Raw genomic sequence first — 21,030 nt, forward strand, 5'->3', positions numbered from 1 at the left:
AGGCCTCCTGAAGTCAGTGGATTCCTCCCAGGGATGCGCTGTGTTTGACTCTCTTTATTCGCTCCCCTTTATTCTTCCATATTTTACTGAGTCCACTTTTGCAGTTCTCTTTCTTGTCAGTGTTGCATCTGGCATTTCTGGGAAAGTATGTCGAAGGTTTCAATCGTATCTCACAGAAGATTATTTAATGTATCTTGGCAGGGAAATGTCTAAAACCTCCCCACATCCACACCTCTCCACTGGGCTACCTCAGGGCTTGGTACTTGTTTGTGTGTTTGCACAGTCAGGTTATAGGTCTTTCACCTACGCCAGTGAGTTTTACACCCGAGATGAGTCTTTGTTTTTTCGTCCCCCCATCCACCCTCCTCTCCTCTCTTTCTAAACATGGTCGATGTAATTACCAGCCCTGCATCTCGTGGCTGAAGCCTATGATCCTCTTCTTTCTCCCGCTGATCGATAGGCCCCTAATCCCAGCCTCCCTGACTGACCTGCGGCGCTCATGAGACCTCCCATGATACCCTGAGGCAGGGTCAGGGGTCAAATGTCTGTATAAATTTGATGCTTTGAAATTGGAGGTGGTTTAGCACTCATCTTTGATTCATGGGTCAAGTGGAATTGCCTTTGCAATGGAGGTTTTTCTGGGCTTTTCGGAGGTTGGCCGAGCATGTTGTTTCATGTGAGCAACGTTCCACTGCGAAGAGTGTGAAGACCTTGCCTGTTTGCTGCATGAATTCCATTTACACAGTCTTACAAGTCTTTCTGACTGTGGATTAGGATCTCAAACACCTGAACATCTTGCTCATCTTTTTGTGATGTCACAAAGCTTAAAATAACCTTCTGAGATCCTCAGAAGATCCTGCTGTGATTTTTTTTCCATTAAACCCTGAAAGTCATTCAGTCATTGCTGTCAATCAAACAGCCCACGCTCATGTGTTTGGTACCCAAAGGCCCTAATAGTGCCATCTACCCATTGCCCCCCTGCCAGGTCTCGCTCTGCATATTTCCATCTCCTTCACAGCAAGTATGGTCTCAGTCCGCATTCAGCCAGACAGCAGACAGCATCCATGGCTGTGCCAGAAGTGGTGTAGCTGTGCAAGTCTTTTTGTCTCTTCTGCCATCCCCTCCGAGACCAAATTCATTGTGAGCCTTTTCGGAATGTGACAGGTGGAACTGTGTTATCGATTTGGCCAGTCGGGTTTAATATGCTGTGGGATGCGCAGCGTTTATTGTCCTCCATCCTCCCCGCTCTGTGTCTATTAAAACGTCCCGGAAAGCAAAAGAAACAAGCGCTGAAATATCAGACGGTTCCTTGTGTGTGTGTGTGTGTGTGTGTGTGTGTGTTGTGTGTGTGTGTGTGTGTGTGTGTGTGTGTGTGTGTGTGTGTGTGTGTGTTTCTCATTCCCTTTTTTCCCTTTTCAGCACTGAAGTTCGAGGTGAGCAGTGAGAGAATAGCCTGGAGGGCAGGGGTTCGGTCCGAGACCTGCGGTGAATAAATCTCACGCAGCGTGTGTTGAAAGCTGTGTAAATGTCAAAAGCGTCTGCTCAGGAGAGGTGAAGCAGAAGCAGTGTGTGGGGCTCCCCCATAGCCTCCACGTTCCCCCACCCCACTGCCCACCCCCACCCATGTGATGGTGTATGGATGTTGTTGGCAGGTGCAGATGTTGGTTGCTCTGCGTCTGAACTGCGAGCCGGGGTTCGGCTCTTTTTGGATCTCGGTGCAAAGCCCATGGGAGCCCTTCCTCCTGTCAGACAAACTTTTTTTTCTCTCTCTCTCTCGCTTTTAACAACATCCCCCCGGACTGGTGTGTGTGTGTGTGTGTGTGATGGAGGGCGAGCATGAGGGTTTTGGAGCATATGTTATTGCATTTCCATCACTCGCACAAATGTGTTCCCCCCCCTTCTCTTTTGGAGGAGAGCAGCGAGTCGTTTCTCATGTGCTGTTAACGCTCTGGAATAAGGTATCAGTTCCTCAGTCACCCCCCGACCACCACCACCATCACCACAAAATACTTGCACCCCCATACTCAGACACACACTCACACACACACACACACACACTGCACAGCAGGTTTCTGTTCTGAGCCCCTCTCCGCTCTGTCTGAAGCAGGCCGCATACCAACCCCTCCACACCGGGGGTCTCAGATCTCATTTCGAGACCCCTATCGAGCTCATGTTGTGTCTGCTCCCTTCCTACCGAACAGCGAGCAGTCCTGCCTACCTTCCAGTCCGAGTTAGATGTCCGTTAAGACAGGCTCTTTGACCGTGGTTGGGCCCTGTCTGCACGGTTGGCTGCAGTTTAGGTCTCCTCGGGGGTCTGGGGGGGATAAGCACCAAGCTGTGCTTTTTGATATTGTTTTTCCCCTTTTTCCTGTGGAGTGGAAAGGGTTCAGTGGGGCCTCTGCTGTAGCTCCAGAACTCCCGGAGAGCAGAGAGGAGGGATTTTTTTTTTGTGTGTTGCTTTTTTGTAAACTGTCTGACAGATATTTCCTTTCTCCTCCATTGCCCCAGTTTCAGTCACTCGCAAATAACTAGGAAAATGAGAATCACCGTGTGGGGGCCGAGTGTCATCTGTTGGGTTTGCACAAGGGGAGTATATCTCTGTTAACGCTGGTGGTCTGTTTTCCATACAGACACAGCTTGCCAGACAGTGTTATGATCCAAGAATCAGCATGTTTCAGGAACGCCGTCAACCGAAAAGGAGCTTATTATTTGAACAGATTATCCACTGCTCAGAAACAAACATAACTTAAAAAACAAGGACTGTTGTGCCAGTGCCCATCTCCTTTATTTATGCACCATTTTATGACCGTCTTGTCTGGTTGAAAGAAGATTCTGGCTGAATGGGGCGTTGATTGACAGTTGCCTAAGCCACTTTGCCTTCTTTAATACCCCATACCTATAATGAATGTCTTGTGACAAGCAAAGCTGGGCAATCAGGATTTGTTTAACAAACATTCCATAGAGAATGGCTGGACAGGCTGTGAACGAATGTCTTTTCTAATCCTAAACAAACCTTCGTACCCCTCCTCCTTTTCCCCAGCGCTCTAAAATGCGCACAATCCCACATGTCAGTCCCCTAAGATAGATTCAGCAGGATATGATTAATGTGACTAGAAAATACTCCTTAAATACCTGTTTTATACATCTATGGTTTTTATGGCTGTTCGTTCCCCATGCGGTATTTGCGCCTTCATTGCATTTTTCTTTCCATCCCAGTGAATACTAACAGAGACAAATTAAGGAGTGAAAATCCGTGTCTTAAATTGTGGTCTTTGCGACATTTCCTTGGCTTTTCTGCATACTTGGGAGTCATTGTTCCTCTTTTCATGCAAGAATGGCACAACATGGGAGGTTGGGGGGAAGAAGAAGGGCTGTTTGATGATTTGCAGATAGCACAAACATGACTGCACGCACACACCCATGCACATACGCACACACACACGCACACACACACACACACACACACACACACACACACACACACAAACCCAACACAATCACTTCCATTGAGCCACTAAATCTCTTGACTTAAAACTGTTCAGTCATTTGCCCTGCAGTGAATAAGAGAGAAAAGATGGATTCATGCTGTGGAGAAGCTTTTTGTTCCCTTCCCATGGCCATTGGCCTGCAGTGCTTATTGTACCCGTTACTTAATTACACATTTGGACCCACCACGCTAATACAAAACCCTGTGACCCACTCCTCCCTTTGTGTGGAGTGCTGAAAAGGAGTTAAACAAAGTAAGGAGGGCCACTTAAATATGTTGCCACAGAAACTTAATTGACAGATTGAAGGCAGATCTTTAGAGCTCTTCTTCTTTTTTTTGCTAATGCTTTCTCAGCTTAATTTCTCCTCGTATTGTTCTCTTGCATGGAGGTCTCAGAAAGGTCTGTCCTTTCTGCACTATCCCACTTGGCATCGATCACACAATGTTTTTAAAAAGGGGGGACGGGGGCTTACGGGGACCGTTATACTGGTCCTCACAGACAAGGAATTTAGAGGAAAGGGAAAAACAAGGATTTATGGGAGAATTGAAAGCATGCAACCCGCAAGTCTCGTTAAGAAAAGGGGTGGCGAGAAACCATCTCTCTTTACGGTGCTAATGGAATCGCAGTCATTTACTTGCATATAATTGTGCCCGCTTGTATGCATGAAATTGTGGTCCATTTGTGTCTAGACCTAAAACGTCCTCTGCAAGAGGGTCTGTGAAAAAAACAAAGATGTGCCAGAAAATTAGACAGGCAGAAAGGATTTTTTTTGTGGAGATTGTATGTGATTGTTTTTTCGGATGTTGCCCCATCTTCCATTTTGAATAATTGTATTGCTTGGCAGTATCCTGTGAGATAGTCTGCATCAATTTGGACACGTTTAAAAGGTGAACAGTTCTATTGTTTGCAACACTACTGACTGTCTGCAGTTTTGCGTTAGCCCTGCGTTTTGGCCACAGTTCCCCTCTTCACTTTTTACAGCTTTTTTGCACTGGCAGTAGGAAGCATGTCACTCTTTTACCAACATTAGCTCCTTAAACCAATGTTTTCTGGGATTGAACTCCCCCTGACTTAAGTTACATTGCAAGCCACCATATGAGTGAAAGAGAAAATGTTGACATAAAATGTGACTGAGACAAATAGGTCTGTGTGGACCTATTCTGCAGATTTAGGCCTCCACTGCTGTAACACTTTCTCCCATTGGACTTGTGAAGCAACATCTTCCAGACTGTTTCTCATCCCTGTCTGTGAAGTCTTTCACGTCCTAAATCAGTCTGATTGAGCAGCAGTATGGACAAAATCTAATGTTGGGTCTTTGGATTGAGAGCACACAATCAGACCAGCTCCCATGCCTGCCAGTTAGAAAGGAATTTGGAAATGAAGAGGGTTTGTGTGCAGCGCAATGTCTTAATTACAAGCCTGTGGTGTTTCATGTCCTCTGGGTGAGTGTTTGGTCATTTCTTGCGGTTCTTATGACATTACGGGGCTTGCCATATTTAAAGTAGTCTGGCACTGAGTGAAAGGGTAAGCCCATGTTTTATGCTCTCTTAAACGGTATGAAATCCACTGACTCTTCAGTCAGCCTTGAATGGGAAGTGCTGTGCTTCAGTCATAGGAGGGCAACACTTTAGATTGTAGTCTTTCAGACTAGTGTCCGCTACAGTGATTGCACTGAACCTCAAGCGTCATACCTCAAGTACAGATAAAGTAGGAGGTGGAATTTCTTGCTCTGTTTTTTTTTTCTTCTTTTTCTGAAACCTGGAAGAAAAGCTTTCAAATTCCAGTTCCTTTGCCCTCATCGCGTCTCCTTTGTCTTGAAAGCTGTCACTGAAAGAGAGGAGTTGCACACAAAAATAACATCTGCAGTGATAATGAGGTGGGGGCCAAATGAATAATTCTTTCTGTTTCCCTTTCTCTTCTCTTACAGTGTGACAGTGAGTGTGACATTGATGACAAGGTAAGCTTTTTTTTTTTCCTATGTGTGTCTTGTTTACTTTTTCCAGCCACATGATATGTGCAGCGCCATGAGTGTCAATCCCTGAGTTTGTGCCTTAGAAAAATAAGGCTCCCGTTGGCGTGGCAAGATGAGAGGTAAAAGAAGTTAGTCGTCACACTACTGCTGAGCATATGCAGTGGAGGGGAATGGGAGACAGACTGAGGAACATACAGTACAAGGAGAGGCACATTTCAAACAGGAGTGGGGATGCGGTTTTTGGGGGAGTGTTTGGAAGGGAATGACAGTGAGCGTTGGGGGGGATGTCAAGCAATATTTCCTGCTTCAATTTTAGATTCTCAGATCTAGTGTTGGGTAGAAAACAGCCTCCAGTATATATATGCGAGAAGTGATGTATTGTTTGAGGTTGTCTGATAAGCACATATTCATATTTTGCTGAATTATCGCCACCGTTTTTGCATTTGCATAAAAATCCCATTTTGTCACTTCATGACAAAACGTGCTGTAATGCCATTGTGAGTAAACATTTGTCACCATGGGAGAAGGTACAGGTAAGTGACGGATCATTGAATTAGATGCTGGTTATTTATATTGATCAGAAATGGGGGGCTTGGCGCACACCAGCGGGGAGCTGGAGCCATCTCTCTGTGTACCCTGTTATTCTCATGTCACATTATTCTCATCTTCATTGATTATGGTCTGGAGGATACTCCATAATTAAATTGATTTCAAGTCTGGATTGCTGATTTTATTCGACAAACCCCATGGCTGAAGTCTGCTGCTCATACGTGAGAATGTCAATAGCAAGTGGTTCGGTTCAAACTCGAATAGATGTTGATACGGATTGGAAATCCAGTCTTGGGTGGTTTTGTTTGCGTTATCCAACCTGGAAACTTTAATGGTGATCTCTGTCATAATACCTTTGCATATATTTGTATCTTAGTGAAGATAGCACCGTTTATGACTTCCACCATAAAAATGTTGACCCTCCAATGGATGCCTTACACGTGTTAATTCCCCTGCAGTTAAACAATTACTTGCTTGTAAATGAATGAGATAGCATGGCTAATCTCCTGTAAGCTTAGCTCCCAGTTCTGTTGAAACGTCTGCACCTCGCCCCATAAATAATGCATTGATAACGGGCGCAATTTGCATTAACTGTGGCTTGGCAGTCAATAGGCTTTTATCTCTTCATTGAACCAAAGAAGCTTGGGCAGCCATGTTCTGTTTGACACGACAGGAGGAGGCCTCGCAGTCCTGTCGGATCCCATCCGGCTCACTGGCTGCGGCCTTCAGGGGGTAACGGAGGTAGAGGGGGTGTCCGTGCTCTTGCTGTCCTCAGGTCGACCCGACCGACCGCCCTCTCTAGACTACCTCCGCCACAGTACATGACTCCGTCAGGCACCTGCCACATGGACGTGTCATTATGTGCTGTCCCTGAAAATGGAAATGCCAGATGTCTTGGAGGTTTTTCTTTCCTTTTTTTTTGCATTTTGTTTTACATGTTGTTTTGAAGCATGTGGAAGCAATTGCTTGAAGGTAATTCAAAGTCTCTCTCCCTTAAGCCTCTCCCGGGCACATCCATCAGGTTTTGTTTGCTTGTCCGTCTTGAAAGACCTGGTTGGAGGCATAAAGGTTGTGAGGCGGAGGGAGTGGGTCATTTGAGTGCAGTATGTTGATTGACTGGCAGTGAAATCTTACTGAGCAAAAGAGGGGGGGGGGGGGGGGGGGTTGCGCTCTCAAATTGTGGCAGCATCCACAGAATACACATCACTCATTCTTCTGGCCTGAGTTGCTTGGAAGCGTATGGCGTGCACAGGAGAATGGCCTTCAAATCCGACAGGTCATTTGGCTAAGAAAAAAGAAAACAAGTAGTCTTCCTGTCTGGGAGGTCTGTCTTCTATTTCATATCCAACGATGAGGGTCCAGTTGGATATGGAGGGGTTTGGAGTGCAAGTCCTTTTTCAGAAATCACAGTAGCAGCTCCACTCAACTATATTACACATCTAAACACACATCACTTTGAGACTCAATAGAAAGTTATTATAACCACTGCAAAAATGTGGACCTTCATTCAAAAGCCTGCATGATTGTGAAATTGCTGTCATTATACCCTTGCTTTTTACCATTCAAATTCTGAAAGGAACACAACATGTGTTTAAACTGCTGGGGATGGGTTATGTCCCATAATCAAAAGCCTTAAGAGCAGAGAAAACAGACTTTTTTTTTTTTTTTACTCGACAGAGAGGTTTTTCACTTGGCAAAAATTAACACTGTCAAGTGTAATTGTGCACACTTTACAGAATGCCAACCTGTTAATTTTCTCGGCACTGAGGAAGCAACAGGTGCCATCTCCTCCTCCGTTTTCAGGAAAAACAATGGTGCCTTTCACTTCAGATCAGAGCACACCCACACGCCCACATTTGTCAGGATTTAACAGATTACCCTAATTAGAATATTGCCTGCAGGTGTGCCTGTTGGACGCAAACAGTTGTGCTGATTTGAATAAACAGTCTCGCATGTAGGTATAGCAGACCAGAATGTAGACTACACGCTTAAACTGATGGTAGTGTAAGTGCATTTTGATCTTAGCGAAATCACTTGTGGATGGGGTCCATGTGAATTTGTGATTTCACTATGAGAGGCCTATTGGTTTACAATCTGAATTATGTAGACTTTTAAGTTGGAACTCTCTAAAGGGTGTCAGGGTCTCACATTAAGGCTTGTAAGTGAGTCTCACGACTTGGAGAGCGAATAATCTGGTCATGGCAGTGTTTATAACAAACCCCATTGAAGAAAGGACGCCTGCAATTAAGAGTTTCCTGGCACTAACTTCCTCTCTTTGCGCTCAAGTTTTGAATACTGCTCAGAGTGCACAGTGTCTTGTCACATGGATTCCACTGTGCACTCCATCTGTTTCTCATTGGATTCCTGAGAGCCACAAAACTAATTTTGCATTGTGTGGATAGTTCCCTGGGTTTGGCAGGCCCTCTTAAAACATTCATGGTGACATATTGGAATAGCTGCATGCTGCTAGTGCCTGGTGGTGGAGTACGGAACCCTCCGGGAATTCAAATCGTGTAATTAGGTTCCACATGATACAAGGTAGCCCTTCCAGGGCTTACAAAGTAGACATAAGAGGTTTGCTTAAAATGCATGTTGATGTAATCCAAGGCCTTCACTGGAATGTATCATATTATTCTACGAATGAATGTAATGGCATATTACAGGCATTGAGGTTGGAAGTCAAAGAGTTCTGTTGCAGCCAGTTGAGCACCAGTCCTGGTCTGTTAATGATTCCTGGGAAAGAAACCAACGGGGCTAACTTCTCAACTGACAGAGCAATAGAAATATTTACCCTATACAACCTTTGCTCTTGACCTCAGTGTCATCCGTAAGGCTTTTCACATTGCTTTATGGAGAAATGTTTTCTTTGTTTTATGTTCCTCTCAGAAGTCACATCGTAAAATCAGGGCCTATGCGTAACTGTGCTCAATTAAATGTTCATGAATAGTCAAACCACATGTCTTTTAAAAGGCCTCTTTAACAGAGGCCCTTTCTATTAAACAAAGAATTCTGGAATGCTATGGGTGTCTTTTTGGGATATTACTGCTTTATTGGATTGTACATGGTGTCAGATGAGTCCATGTATTTTTGTTTACTGTGGTCTCTCTGACTTCTACCATTGATTAAACATTAATTATGCCACAGCCCTAAGAGCATTTGTTGCCCCTTAGGCCTTTTTGCAAGGAAATCTTTTGATTTGAATGGTGGTGTTGTCTGATGTCCATGTTTTATGAAACAGGGCTTCAGAGAGCCGGCTAATATCTTTAAGAATATTTCATTACAAAAAAGTCACCGCATTTACAGACTGATATTTTGCCCGCATGGCCGTCAATTAGATATTTTTATTTTTCCCCTAAAACGGTTTTGTAGGAATGCAGGGATTGAACACATCATGTGCACTTTGAGTTTCAGCCATGTTTAACAAGACTACTTATTTTCTATCTAGATGAACTTTGTGCCCGCAGCTTAATCGTAGAGAATGCTGACTCAAACCTAAGGGGAGCATTTGAAGCCTGAAAACGTCATGATGTCAGAACTCTTGCAATGTGCTTATTTTATAGCATTCTGAAATTCGTTTTATTGGTATATTGTCATGTGATTGAGAGATAAACAAAATAGCCAGTTGTTGCCAGTTACTATTCATTACGCAGATGAGTGTTACCCTGCGCAAATACAAGAACAGCTTTAACAGCATGAACTTACCAAGCATATCAGCAAAATATACTTATATTAGCAAACTTTTATCAGTGCTAACAATGTTGGCTAAAGTGTTTGCCAGGTTAAGGTTTACTGCTAGCTAGTTAGCTTGCTAGATGTGGACCAAAACCTGGTAATGTATTTTGTATTAATAAACAAACACAAATAGTGGATCATTTGTATTTCTATCTTGGTTTTCCTGGATATTAACAAGACTGAACAACCTGTCTGCTAAAATTTGAAATGCCCTTAATATGGTGATCTGCCATCTCCCATGTGTTTCCATAGGTATAGAGCTGGGGTTCTTTCAAATATACACTACTGGCTTTCTTTTTTGCAATGGAACATTTTTGCAGTTCGGTCAATCAAAGAGATACAAAGACAAAAAATAAGATTTGAGGACAGCTTGGTGACATGAGGTAATAGAAAAACACTCAGCCAAAGGCAAAATGGAGATTGTGTGTCTGCCATCAGCCATTTAAGAAAATGGCCATGTTCATGCGAAGCACCATAAGTGGACATGAAGATGCTCTGACAACCCTAAAGAGAGAGGAGAGAGAAGGGCCCTTGAAAAGAGCCCAGACCAGCTCAGCCGCACTGTTTAACTAGAGCAGTCTTTCACCCACCATACAGTTACTTATATCATGTACTTGCATACCTTATGGAAACTGATACAGCTTACTTCAGACAAGCCAAGATGCCGTTCTCGTAAAACTATCACTAAATGCATCCTTTTAAATCCTGAATGCAATGCATCAAGAAGCATCTAAAGATCAGTAATCATAATTGAACTCTTCGAGAAGTTAATATCAGTTGCCTAATTATTGATATTGGAGCTATGCGTTCAGTGGAGTTTAATGATTGCAATCCAGTGGGACAAATATAAATTATGTTACCCCAGTATTATAAATAACCCTAATGTTGTTTTGAAGTTGTGCCCTTTGAAATGGTTAAACCTGTAAATATATGTATAGTCTTCCCTAGATGGCTATCATAGCAATGGCATCTCGTGTTTTAATGTGATTTCTCCCTTTGTGATTCATCCGCCCTCAGTACTTTCACTTCTCCGCGAGTCTTAACAAAGGAACCTGTCAAGATCTCATCACATGGACGCAGCTGTGCTCATTAAAGTCAGGTGTATTTGTGGAGCACTAACTGGCAAATAACCACCGAGGTGAATTTCCTTCCTTCCCTTTTCCCAGGGGAACATTACCATATTCCTATGACTGCTACTTAATGCTCGCTGTACTCTAGAAGGAGTAAGGCCTTGACTGACACATTCATTTCTGCTTCTCTTATCTTCCTCTGCGGAGAATGAATGCAGTATCACATAGATGATGCCTTGCTGAAAGCTTATCACTGCTGGCTCGTCGGGAGCTATTCTCCTAGGTGCTGTATCAAGGGTGTCAGTCTCGTCTTTTTACTAAAGTAGCATGCGTCTACACATATACAACATGGCTGAGCAAAGCCTGTGCATTTTTTCCACCTGTCTTTTCTCCGTCTCACTGCCCCCCTTCCTCTTTTGCCTCGCTAAAAGAAAATGAATAATAATGTGGTCCTTTATCCTCCCATACTCCCCCCTCCCCAAACCGCATCCATCGGCAGGTTCCCTCTCTGACTTCTCATATTCAATAACAAACAGCCCGCCCACCAGGTCGTTGACAGGCCTAATAGTTTTTATGGAGGGCTAGAAAATAGCGAAGCGGCTTAATGTTTCGACACAAGTGATCATCCGTCCTCATCTCTTTAATGAAATTAGATTAAGTGCACCTGGGAAAGAGCTGAGAAAGCAGAATGCCTCGCTGCCGCCTTTAATTTAAAACCAATTTGCAAGCAATATTCTCCCCAGCTTGGGATTCTGAGCAAATTCAAAATGGAGGAAGAATGAGATCGCACCAGCGTTGACTAGTTTAATTCCTGTCCCCACAGGCAGTGTGAAATTATAACTGACACGTACGACAGAGACTTTAATATGTAGATGTCATTTTTCTCCTGTCCAACTTTGTTTGTCTCAGCCGCAAGGAAAAAAGGGTAGGCTTGCACAGGCCTGCGTCACCATGTTGGTTCTAGAGTAATTACAGTGGTCTGGAAACACTTTTCTGTCTAATTTATATTAGGCTGTTTTCAATGTTCTCTCTTCTCCTGTTTCTCCAGCTTGAATGTAAGGTTTGCTTTGGTCGTCAAGGGATACATCTGTTGTACATTTGGTGCACAAATGTGCGGTGAGCCTTGATCACTGCTTGAATTTAAAGGTCTATTTGAATTCCAGAGGAGGGATTCAAGTCTCAAAGGTGTGTTTGGGTACTCTCTGTGAAGGTTATTGTTTTGTCACTGGACTAAGACCCAGGATTTTATTACAAAACGTGTCCGTCTGTGCGGATGTTCTTGAATGTTCTCCCTGGGTCTTTAGAATGATCACTTCTAAATGCAGCTGAGGAGGCACAGCACGAATACGCTTTAGTGATCTCATCGGACAGCCAGAGTCAGTGACAAGCCAAACCAAAGCAGACACAAGAACATTTCACAGAAAGTTTTTTCAGAGAAAGTGTCCATCAGAGAATTCCAGATGTCCATCATTTAGGACCACCTTAAACAGTGTTCTTTCAATACAATTTTACATGAATTACAGTCAGGTGAATAAAAACTATAAATGCCATTGCATAGTGTATCTTGTCCTCTTTGATCTCTGACGATCACTGTGAGAGCCACACTGGTTTATTTTGAAAGTATCGAGAAACAGAATGGGAATGATTTTGGGCCGTGTAAAGATTATTGCTATCATCTTCAACCAGGATGTACTGAATACGGTAAAACATAATAGCGATCTGTACAGTGAGACAGCCATAATACATCTTCATTTATATTGATTTGTATTGATCAGAAATGAAACAATCATAAAGTACTTTGTAGCTAAGACCCAGCCCCGTTGAATGAGACCACATCTCAAAGTATTAGGCAATTGCCCTGATGTGTAGGTTGTTTTTAACCCTATCAAGTAGGCAAAAGTGTACAGAACACCATTAAGTTACGTTACCATATTCATTTTAAAGCACAGAAGACACGTGGTCTGTCTCTATCAAGCTGTCTAGATGGTAGACCTATACCTTTCTAGATGTCAGCTGAGTACTAGTCTTACTCTAACGAGAGCAGTGCACCAAATGTCTGACCTAAACAGCCTGTTTTTATTCATTTACAATTAGGTTCAGACTAACAAAAGATGTTTGAGCTTTGTTTAAATCTTCCAACAAAGCTTCAAATGACCTCAGTGCTCTTGGTTTAATGATTCACGTGTTGTGTTTGATTATCTTAAGTTAAGCCCGTGATGAGCAGGCTGTTTAAAATGGCATCTGTGCTGGAATGCTTGAGTATATTTCCTCTGCTGATGACCGGGGTTTCCAGGCAAGACCATTTTTGGGATATCACAGCCATTTTATTTTTTTAGGGACTAGTGTTTGAATAACTAGCCAAGCACTATAAACATTTTTCCACATCAGTAATAAAACCAAAATTGAGTCCATATTGGTTGCAGATGTCTTGAGGGGGAAAATAGGTTTTTTTTTTACGCGTATGTGTGTTAGATTTTAGCATTTCTGATCTTGCATAAACTTAATGCTTAAGTGCCTTTTATTCAATAAACATTGGTGGACTCTAATTACTTTCAGATTTCCCGTTTCTTGAAATAGAAGACAGGGTTTGTGTGTTTGGAACTGGGGCACAGAGACTTGACATGTTCTACTCTGGAGAGAATGAGAGAGGCTTATTTTTCCTTTCCAAGAAATGGTATATGCAATTTACACCAATGTAGGATGTCTCCCCGTTGTCATAAAGCCATGCCATTCGGCATTAAACTATCCGCTGAAGAAACAAAGCTTTACAATTTGTGCCTAAAAGCCATTTTTTGAGTGTGCAAAGTTTGCATTGCAGTGTATAAATCAGACTTATAGCTGATTTATACAAATTTTGGGAGATTTGGGAGTTTTTGTTATTTCTTTTTTGGAGGACGTGTTAACTTAAACGACAAAACGTTACTCGTAATTAGTAACTGGAGTGATTTGTGTTGTTTTTCTCCTCCCGGCAGTGTTTTCATGGGAACGGGCCTATTTACATGGCTGCGCTAATGTTCTGTGTCTTCCTTGACTTAGTACAGGAAAATATTATGCTATTAAAAAGCATTAGCCATGACAAATATGCTGGACTACTGGGGTATTGCCATGAAGTGAGTTGGTGACTGAATGTCATTTATTTCCAGTGCCATTTGGACCAAAAACAAGACACTCCCTTTAGTAACCCAGAGTAGCATATGGTGGATGTAAACCTCCCTGACATGGTCTGGCTCTCCCAGTGTGTGTCATGCTGTAAAACTACATGTCAGTTTCCACTTAGCACCCCGGCAACGCTTTAGAAATGCGGGGGGGAAAAAACACACCCCCTCCAAATGTCCGCCTCACATGCCAGTGAAAGAGAGGACAGGGCCAAACCTCAAGCCAACAAGCCCTGGAGTCACTCTGGCTTCCACGGGAGCTCTCTGTAGGATTGGCTGTCTGATGTGGGGAGCTTTGGGAGGCCGAGGGAAGTCAGCCCTGGGAGAGCGAAAGCAGCGCTGCAGTGCTGTACCAAAACACACAAGACCCAGCTGCCTTCAATTAAAGCCCGAAAAACCCAGAGATGTGGAGGCCCTCATGCGAACAGCCGTCCGTCTTTGATGTGCCTCGACGAGGGGGAAAGGTGCAGGGTTTTGAAAGATTACAGGAAAAAATAATTATTGTATCAAAGAGGCCTTCATAAAACTTTATAGGGGATTGAGAGGCACAGGGGAGGAGGCCCATGGAAGCAGGTTCCTAACGATCCCCGCCACCCATGCTCATTTGCCAGGGTCTCCCTTTTTTGAGGAGGCTTTAATGATCTGGCATGCCTAACTAGTTTCATGACTTCAGGCCAGTAGGTTTCCCCACCACTGCTTTTTCTAACAGCTCTGCTGAGGAGTCGTGGCACCAATGGTTGGTTCATTTACGTAGCCTAGCTCCATTAGCATTGCGCTTTTGATCCTGTAGGAACAGCGGTGGCAGCATAGCCAACGCTTTCCCCCCCACACGAGGCATGGCCTTTTCCCCCTACGTCGAGGCAGCAGTGCCGGAGCTGGCATTTAAACTGCCACCCTGCTGGCACCCCGGATAGGTTATAGAGGGCCTCAATTAAATTAATTTTACTTCATTAGCGCAAACCTGCTACAGTTGGAGCGCCCGTGGCGCCGCCAGAGGGGGAGAGCAGCCCGGCTCGTCTTGGCTCAGCAGCGACAGCGGGGCTGATGCTCTGAGTGGAGCTAACACATGGCTCTGACAGCCGGAGCAGGCGAGCGCGGGCGTTGATGGCAGGGAGGCTGCCAGACTAGGGGGATGTGCGTCAGTGGCTTTGGGGGAGCTCAATCAACACCCCTGGCACCACAAGCGAGCAGGCACCCGGCAACCAGCACATCGAGAGGCTTGTGCTTGCTTCCCCTTCGCTGCCCCCCCTCCTCTCACACCACGCATGCATGTGCTTTCACACAGGCTTATTTGAGCACATGGTGTGAAGAGGCCTCGGTCTCTGTGAAGTACATTAGATCCGCCTCTGGAGCTGGGACTTCTCAGCTCTGCCTGCATAATGTGTATGGTCCTTGTAGTGAAAGTATTTTGCACATTTAGCTCATTTGTAGTGTTCTTTTGTCAAGGTAAATGTTAGCATATGTTAGTACCTCTGTTTGGTCATGGCATCGCTAGTGTTGCATCATCTCCAGAAAATCATTTTTATTCTATCATTTTATTTATATATAAAAAAATACTTTTGTAGGACATTAATATTTAGTAGACCTTTTTGACTTGCAGCATTGCTTTCCCTTACTGGTCCTTTAGAGATTTGCAGGAGAGACCTGATAAATAATTCAACTCCAAAGATGGACTGTAAGCTGTAGGAATAGACAAGCCATATACCACTGTTTAATAACTCCATTTTCCTCAATGAGAGCACATCAGTAAATACAACAAAACAGACTTAACCAACGCTCGCTGACCAAGTTTGCGAAAACGAAAAGATGTCCTCACCATGTACTTTGGTTGTCAGTCCTTTGAATACTTATTTTGGCGGGAGCGAATGTGGTTGTTCCAAGGCCATTCAGCCAAAGAGTGACACATAAATTACTACTGTTGGGCTGAAAATGGATCTGAGGGCGGCGGTCTCGGAGCTCAAGCCACAGATCACAAAGCTCTTAAGGCAAGACTCAACCACCCACCGAAAATAACACTATTATGGTGGAGAGGGAAACAGGGAGGTGGGGGGGGGGGGAGTGGGGGCAGGCTTCTGAGTTGACCCAGGCTCTAGTGGGAGTTCACTGATAAATAAATAACTTGGGTAAATAAATAAATAATGGCGGTGGTAACCCCAGCTAGGACTCTGGTAGCCCGAGGGTGGTAAGTTTTCTGTCTGCCGTTCGACGAGAGAGCACTTTGATCAGAGAAGTGTCTGAAGATTCGTTCCACATCTGTACAGAGAAAACGAGCTGTAAACTGCCAAGAAGCATTTTAATGACGGTTGGATTATAAAATGAAAGAAGGCTCCAGATGGCAGGCTGCGCAGCGGCTGTGGTTGGGTTTTTTAACTGCTTTTTTATTGATAAAATATGGGGTGAAAAATTGCGTGGGGCTTATTAGGCGTCCCACTGTGATGTTGCTCAGCTGGCCAAGCTGCTCGCTGTGGACTCCATCCAAACATGCTTCCATAAATTTTTAGCAGTGCCTTTAAATCTGCGAGATCCTTGCTTGTTAAGTCCAACTAGCCCCCCACCCCTATTTCACAGTCTAGCCCCCCCCCCCAAAACACACATACACACACCCATTTCTTCTTTTCTCCCCCCTTTCCCCCTTAATTCAAGCTCTTTCAGTTGAGCTTTTTTGAACGCCTGGATGAAGGCTGTTGGCTTTGCTTGACAGTGATGGTGGTATGTGTGTCAGTGTGTGTGTGTGCGTCTGGTGGTGGTGGTGGGGACTGTTTCAGGGATGGCGGAGAGTCCCACTTTTCATGCTCATTATGATCAGCCAAGAACCAGTGTTTAGCCCCCCTTAACGACTTAATTCCTGCATGATTTCATTAGCCTTTCGCTCTTCCTGACGCAAAGCAAGCTAGCCCTGTTTAATCAATATGCTGCGTGCTGGGCCGGCTGGGGCCTGCCGTCAGGGTCGGTGACAAAAATAGTAGGGTGCGGACGAGCCAGGGCAACACCGGCGGGCAGACTTACAAGCCAAGAGGGGGGACAGCGTTTGGACTCGCCGGCATGACATGAGCCACTGAGTTAATGCCCCTGGATTGCATGAATAGCAGTCAGCGTTTGAAAGGGTGGGAGTATTCCCTTTATAAACAGAGGGGGGAGGTATATAAAGGCCAGTGATGCCTTGGCCTGATTTATAGTGAAGGCCTTCAATGAGCTTTTTGTGCCGGGCACTCTCTCTCTCTTCAGAGAGGTCATTTAAAAGTCAAGGTAGCTCGGGATGAGCAGGGGGGGGGGGGTCATAAAATATTTAAAAAACACACAGATTCATGGTATGTTAAACTCATTTTTAATGCTTTGTGCATTGTTGGGTTTTCAATGCACATTAAAGTTATGAATTCATTATTATATAATGTCAGAAATATTATTTCTAATGGTGCACCTCTTCTGACTTACATACTGTGTCCCATTCACTCTATATATAAGCATTCCAGTTACCTCATTCATTAAAAGGTTACCCATGATGTAAAGTAAATCATGACCCATCAGGCTTTGCGTGCATAAGGCTCCTCTGTGAATCGTTCCTAATGTAAAAAGACAAATCTGGATTACTTCTCATAACCAAAACATAAGCACACGTAGTGCACACCATCGTGCTGTATCTCATCAGGAGATAATTACTGTTGACAGCACATGAAAATTACAACCGTTTATTCCCTCCTTTGTCTTGTTACGCGCCTCCAAACTGCCATCACCCACCTTGGAAGGTCTCCTCACATCTGCTCTCTCCTCCTCCCCAGGCCCCGGGAGTTAGCTGTAAAATTATGATGGGGAAATCGCTGTATGCCTCTCTCTCATTCTCATTCTCTCTCTCTCTCTCTCTCTCTCTCTCTCTCTCTCTCTCTCTCTCACTCTCTCTCTCTCTCTCTCCACCTCATCCCCCCCCATTTCAGGGGAGAAAAAGGACAGCCGCCGACAGCTTAATGGACTAATTTGTAACTGCAAGCGAGAAAAACGAGTCGTTGGACGTATTGTAATTTGACAAAGACTGGCAGCTCAGAGACAGACTCTGATGCCTAAACCACCAATGCCTCCTCTCCTCTCCTCTCCTCTCCTCTCCTCATCTCTCTCTCCTTCTGTCTCTCTCTATCTTTTCCCTCTGCACCACCGCCGCCAACAACCGCACACCCCCTGTGTAATTTTTTCTCTTTGCTTCAAACGTTTCCTTTGTTTCTTTCCTCCAAGGATAGAACAGAGGATGGAGCAGGGAGGGATGGGTGGTCGAGTGTGCTGCAATGCCGCAGCTCAAAGCCCCTGGCTCTGTCATATTTTTCTCCCTCCTACCTTTCTTTCAGGGGAGGACACGGGGGAGTTTAGCATCTCGGTGCTTATGTATGCATTTGAAGTCCAGGGCAGATGGGGGCCCTGGGGACTGATAAAAATGAATAGAGGCTAGTAATAGGAGAGACATTTGAATCCTCCCCCCCCCCCCCCCCCACCATAAGTTATTTATCAGGGGCCCTGAGTGGTAGGAAAATACTTCAGAGTGCTCTCCTAATGCAGCGTTTGATGACTCGTAGGACCCGTTTCAGGAAGTGCCTGGTTGTAAAACAGGGGGGACATTAGCCGAATGCTCTCAAGAGGGAATGCTGGGGTAGAGGGAAGAGTGCGCCGAGGCTGGGGTGGGGTGGGGGGGGGGTTGGTTAGTTGGTGGCGGGTGTCCGTGCCAGACAGCGAGAGCCGCGGTAATCTCACCTGGCATGGTGCAGGGGCAACCGGTCCATCTGTAATCAAGTCAGGAGTGGCTGTGAGTCATAGACTCAGTCTCACCCACACAGGAGTAATGAGGCAGACATAAAGAGCAATACAAAATGGTAATAATGAAAATGTGTAAAGCCATGATTTATTATCTCTCGCTTTCCTTCTCTCTTTATCTCTCTCTTTCACTATATCTCTTTGTCTTTCAGTATCTCCCTCCCTCTCTTTTGCTCAGTCTCACTCTCTCTCTCTCTCCCATTCCCTCTGCTTCTTCTCCACCTGCTACTGAAAATGACCTTCAGCAGCTCTGAAATGACTCATAACAGGTTATGTTGCGGCGAAACAGGTATAAATTATACACCACGATGAACATCATAAATGAAACATGCCGTAACACCGTAATGAAATTCAAAGAGGATCACAACCCCGGAGCCCTCCCTTCTTCCCCTCACACACACACACACACAGACACACACACACACACACACACACACTATCTCTCACACACACAATTATACACACATACACAATCCACCATGATGATTTGATCATAAGGAAAGCGATCCCCCCTCCTCCTTTTGTCAGATGACACCTTCTGACCTCCTACCACCCGTGGAGTCAGGGAGATGTCGTATCACAGCGTCAGTAAACGAGGGGACTGACGCCTGTGTCATCTCAGCTGGCGGCCTTTGAACAGGGTGAGTTAAATGGGTGCTGAACTGATCACAAAGTTAATAAAGGGCGGCAAATTACATGACCGGTTCATTTCCATTAATTGCTCTTCACGGCTCTCCATGCACACTTTGTCTCCGGAGCATCTGTCAGCCAGCATAATTCTCACGGCCCCGCCGTGGACATGGCTGCAGTCACCTCTGGTTTGCCACTGCCTGCTAGCTAGCTCATCATGTGCTATTAACACACACGCACACTCTGACACACGCAGGCAGACAGGCTATAATTATCCACGTATCTGCATTGATTGGTGGCCAACTCCATGTATCCCACCTGGAGACAAACCAACAGATGTATTTTCTGCAAAAAATACAACATAGTGCAGTTAAATGACATGATCGGGGATATCAGGTCTTCATAGTTTGATCATCCTCTTATCTGGTTAACTATATCTCAATTACTATAAATAATATACTGGAGTGGACGCAGTGGCAAACCTCTTCCGTTATTATTGCATGTCTTAATGGGTGGTATTAGGCAACGATAACTCAAATGCCGACCTCTTAAGTCTCTTAGAGCTCATCACTCCCTTAGCGTTAAGAGAAAGGAGGAGAGCATCTGTGATTTGGTCGGATCCTTTTATAAGGTCACCATGTGTCTCCCCGAATCCCCCAGTGTGATGTCTCTGTTCCCCCCCGTCGTTTATACCGGCTGCCTATTGCACTTCCTGTAAATGTTAGCTGTTCCAGGAATTGTTACTGCCCTCATTAACCTGGGGCATCTGGGGAAGGGCCAGTATTAATGGTCCGACCATATATACTAGTTGCCCATAAAGCCTCAGATGGAGTCCAAGAGACAGGGCAGGACCTTGGGCAGTGACCCTGGTGGAAATCATAAAAAAAAATCACACGGGCGACTCCCGGCAGAAGCCCATGATTTTTGGTGTCACTGATCTCAGTGGTGAATGACGTTGGATGTATAGTCAGGGCCCCTCAGAACATTAATATAGCGTGAAAAGACTCTTTTTATTAGACACACAATATATAGGGGAGTTATACTGTGCTCCCACTTGTGGACTTTTTGATACCCATTCGAATACATAGTCAGAAACCCCATTCGTTATTGGACATATGACACTGTGAACGATAGTTTATTCATCATAGGGGAAATAAGTCTTGAAAGCTTAATGTAAGCTCACAATCTTCTCATACTGTTGAATATTCTCTGATAGTGATAGAGTGAAAGGTAGCTTTGCCATGGTTTATACCGTTGTCTCCTTGACAATATTGCATATATGAGAAAATGGCCACTCATGTTGTCATGTCTGTGGCCATACCAGCTGAAGCTGTGCCAGCATAGTCCTAAGGTAGAGGAATATGCACTAATTTGCCATGAGGAGACCATTTTCCTCTCATTCTTCATGTAGTAAGGCAAGAATGGGCTTTTCAACCATCCACATGTGTATTTATTCCCGGATAGACAACTTAGAATTTGGTATATGGGTACCAACATTGATTTTAGCCATTTCTTGAGTATGCTGCATCTGTAATAACTCTCATCACTTTTATGTTTCCTGTGTTCCTGCGAATATGAAGCTATTACCTTTACAGCCTTTTATGCACAATAACCTGCAGCAGTTCATTGGAGGAAGTAAAATA

At 44.5% G+C, this 21,030-nt stretch overlaps 1 protein-coding gene across 8 annotated transcripts in view; it reads left to right on the forward strand.

Annotated features, from left to right (window-relative positions):
- fbrsl1 (fibrosin-like 1) overlaps positions 1–21,030 on the forward strand; it is a 229,017-nt gene that overhangs the window by 140,141 nt on the left and 67,846 nt on the right. For all 8 annotated transcript variants that reach the window (XM_080852790.1, XM_080852788.1, XM_080852784.1 and 5 more), the window contains one exon: positions 5,416–5,445. In XM_080852790.1, coding sequence (XP_080708916.1) covers positions 5,416–5,445 — 30 coding nt within the window. The remainder of the gene's footprint in view (positions 1–5,415; positions 5,446–21,030) is intronic.

This window comes from Sprattus sprattus (assembly GCF_963457725.1).
Source record: "Sprattus sprattus genome assembly, chromosome: 15".
Lineage (NCBI taxonomy): Eukaryota > Metazoa > Chordata > Actinopteri > Clupeiformes > Clupeidae > Sprattus > Sprattus sprattus.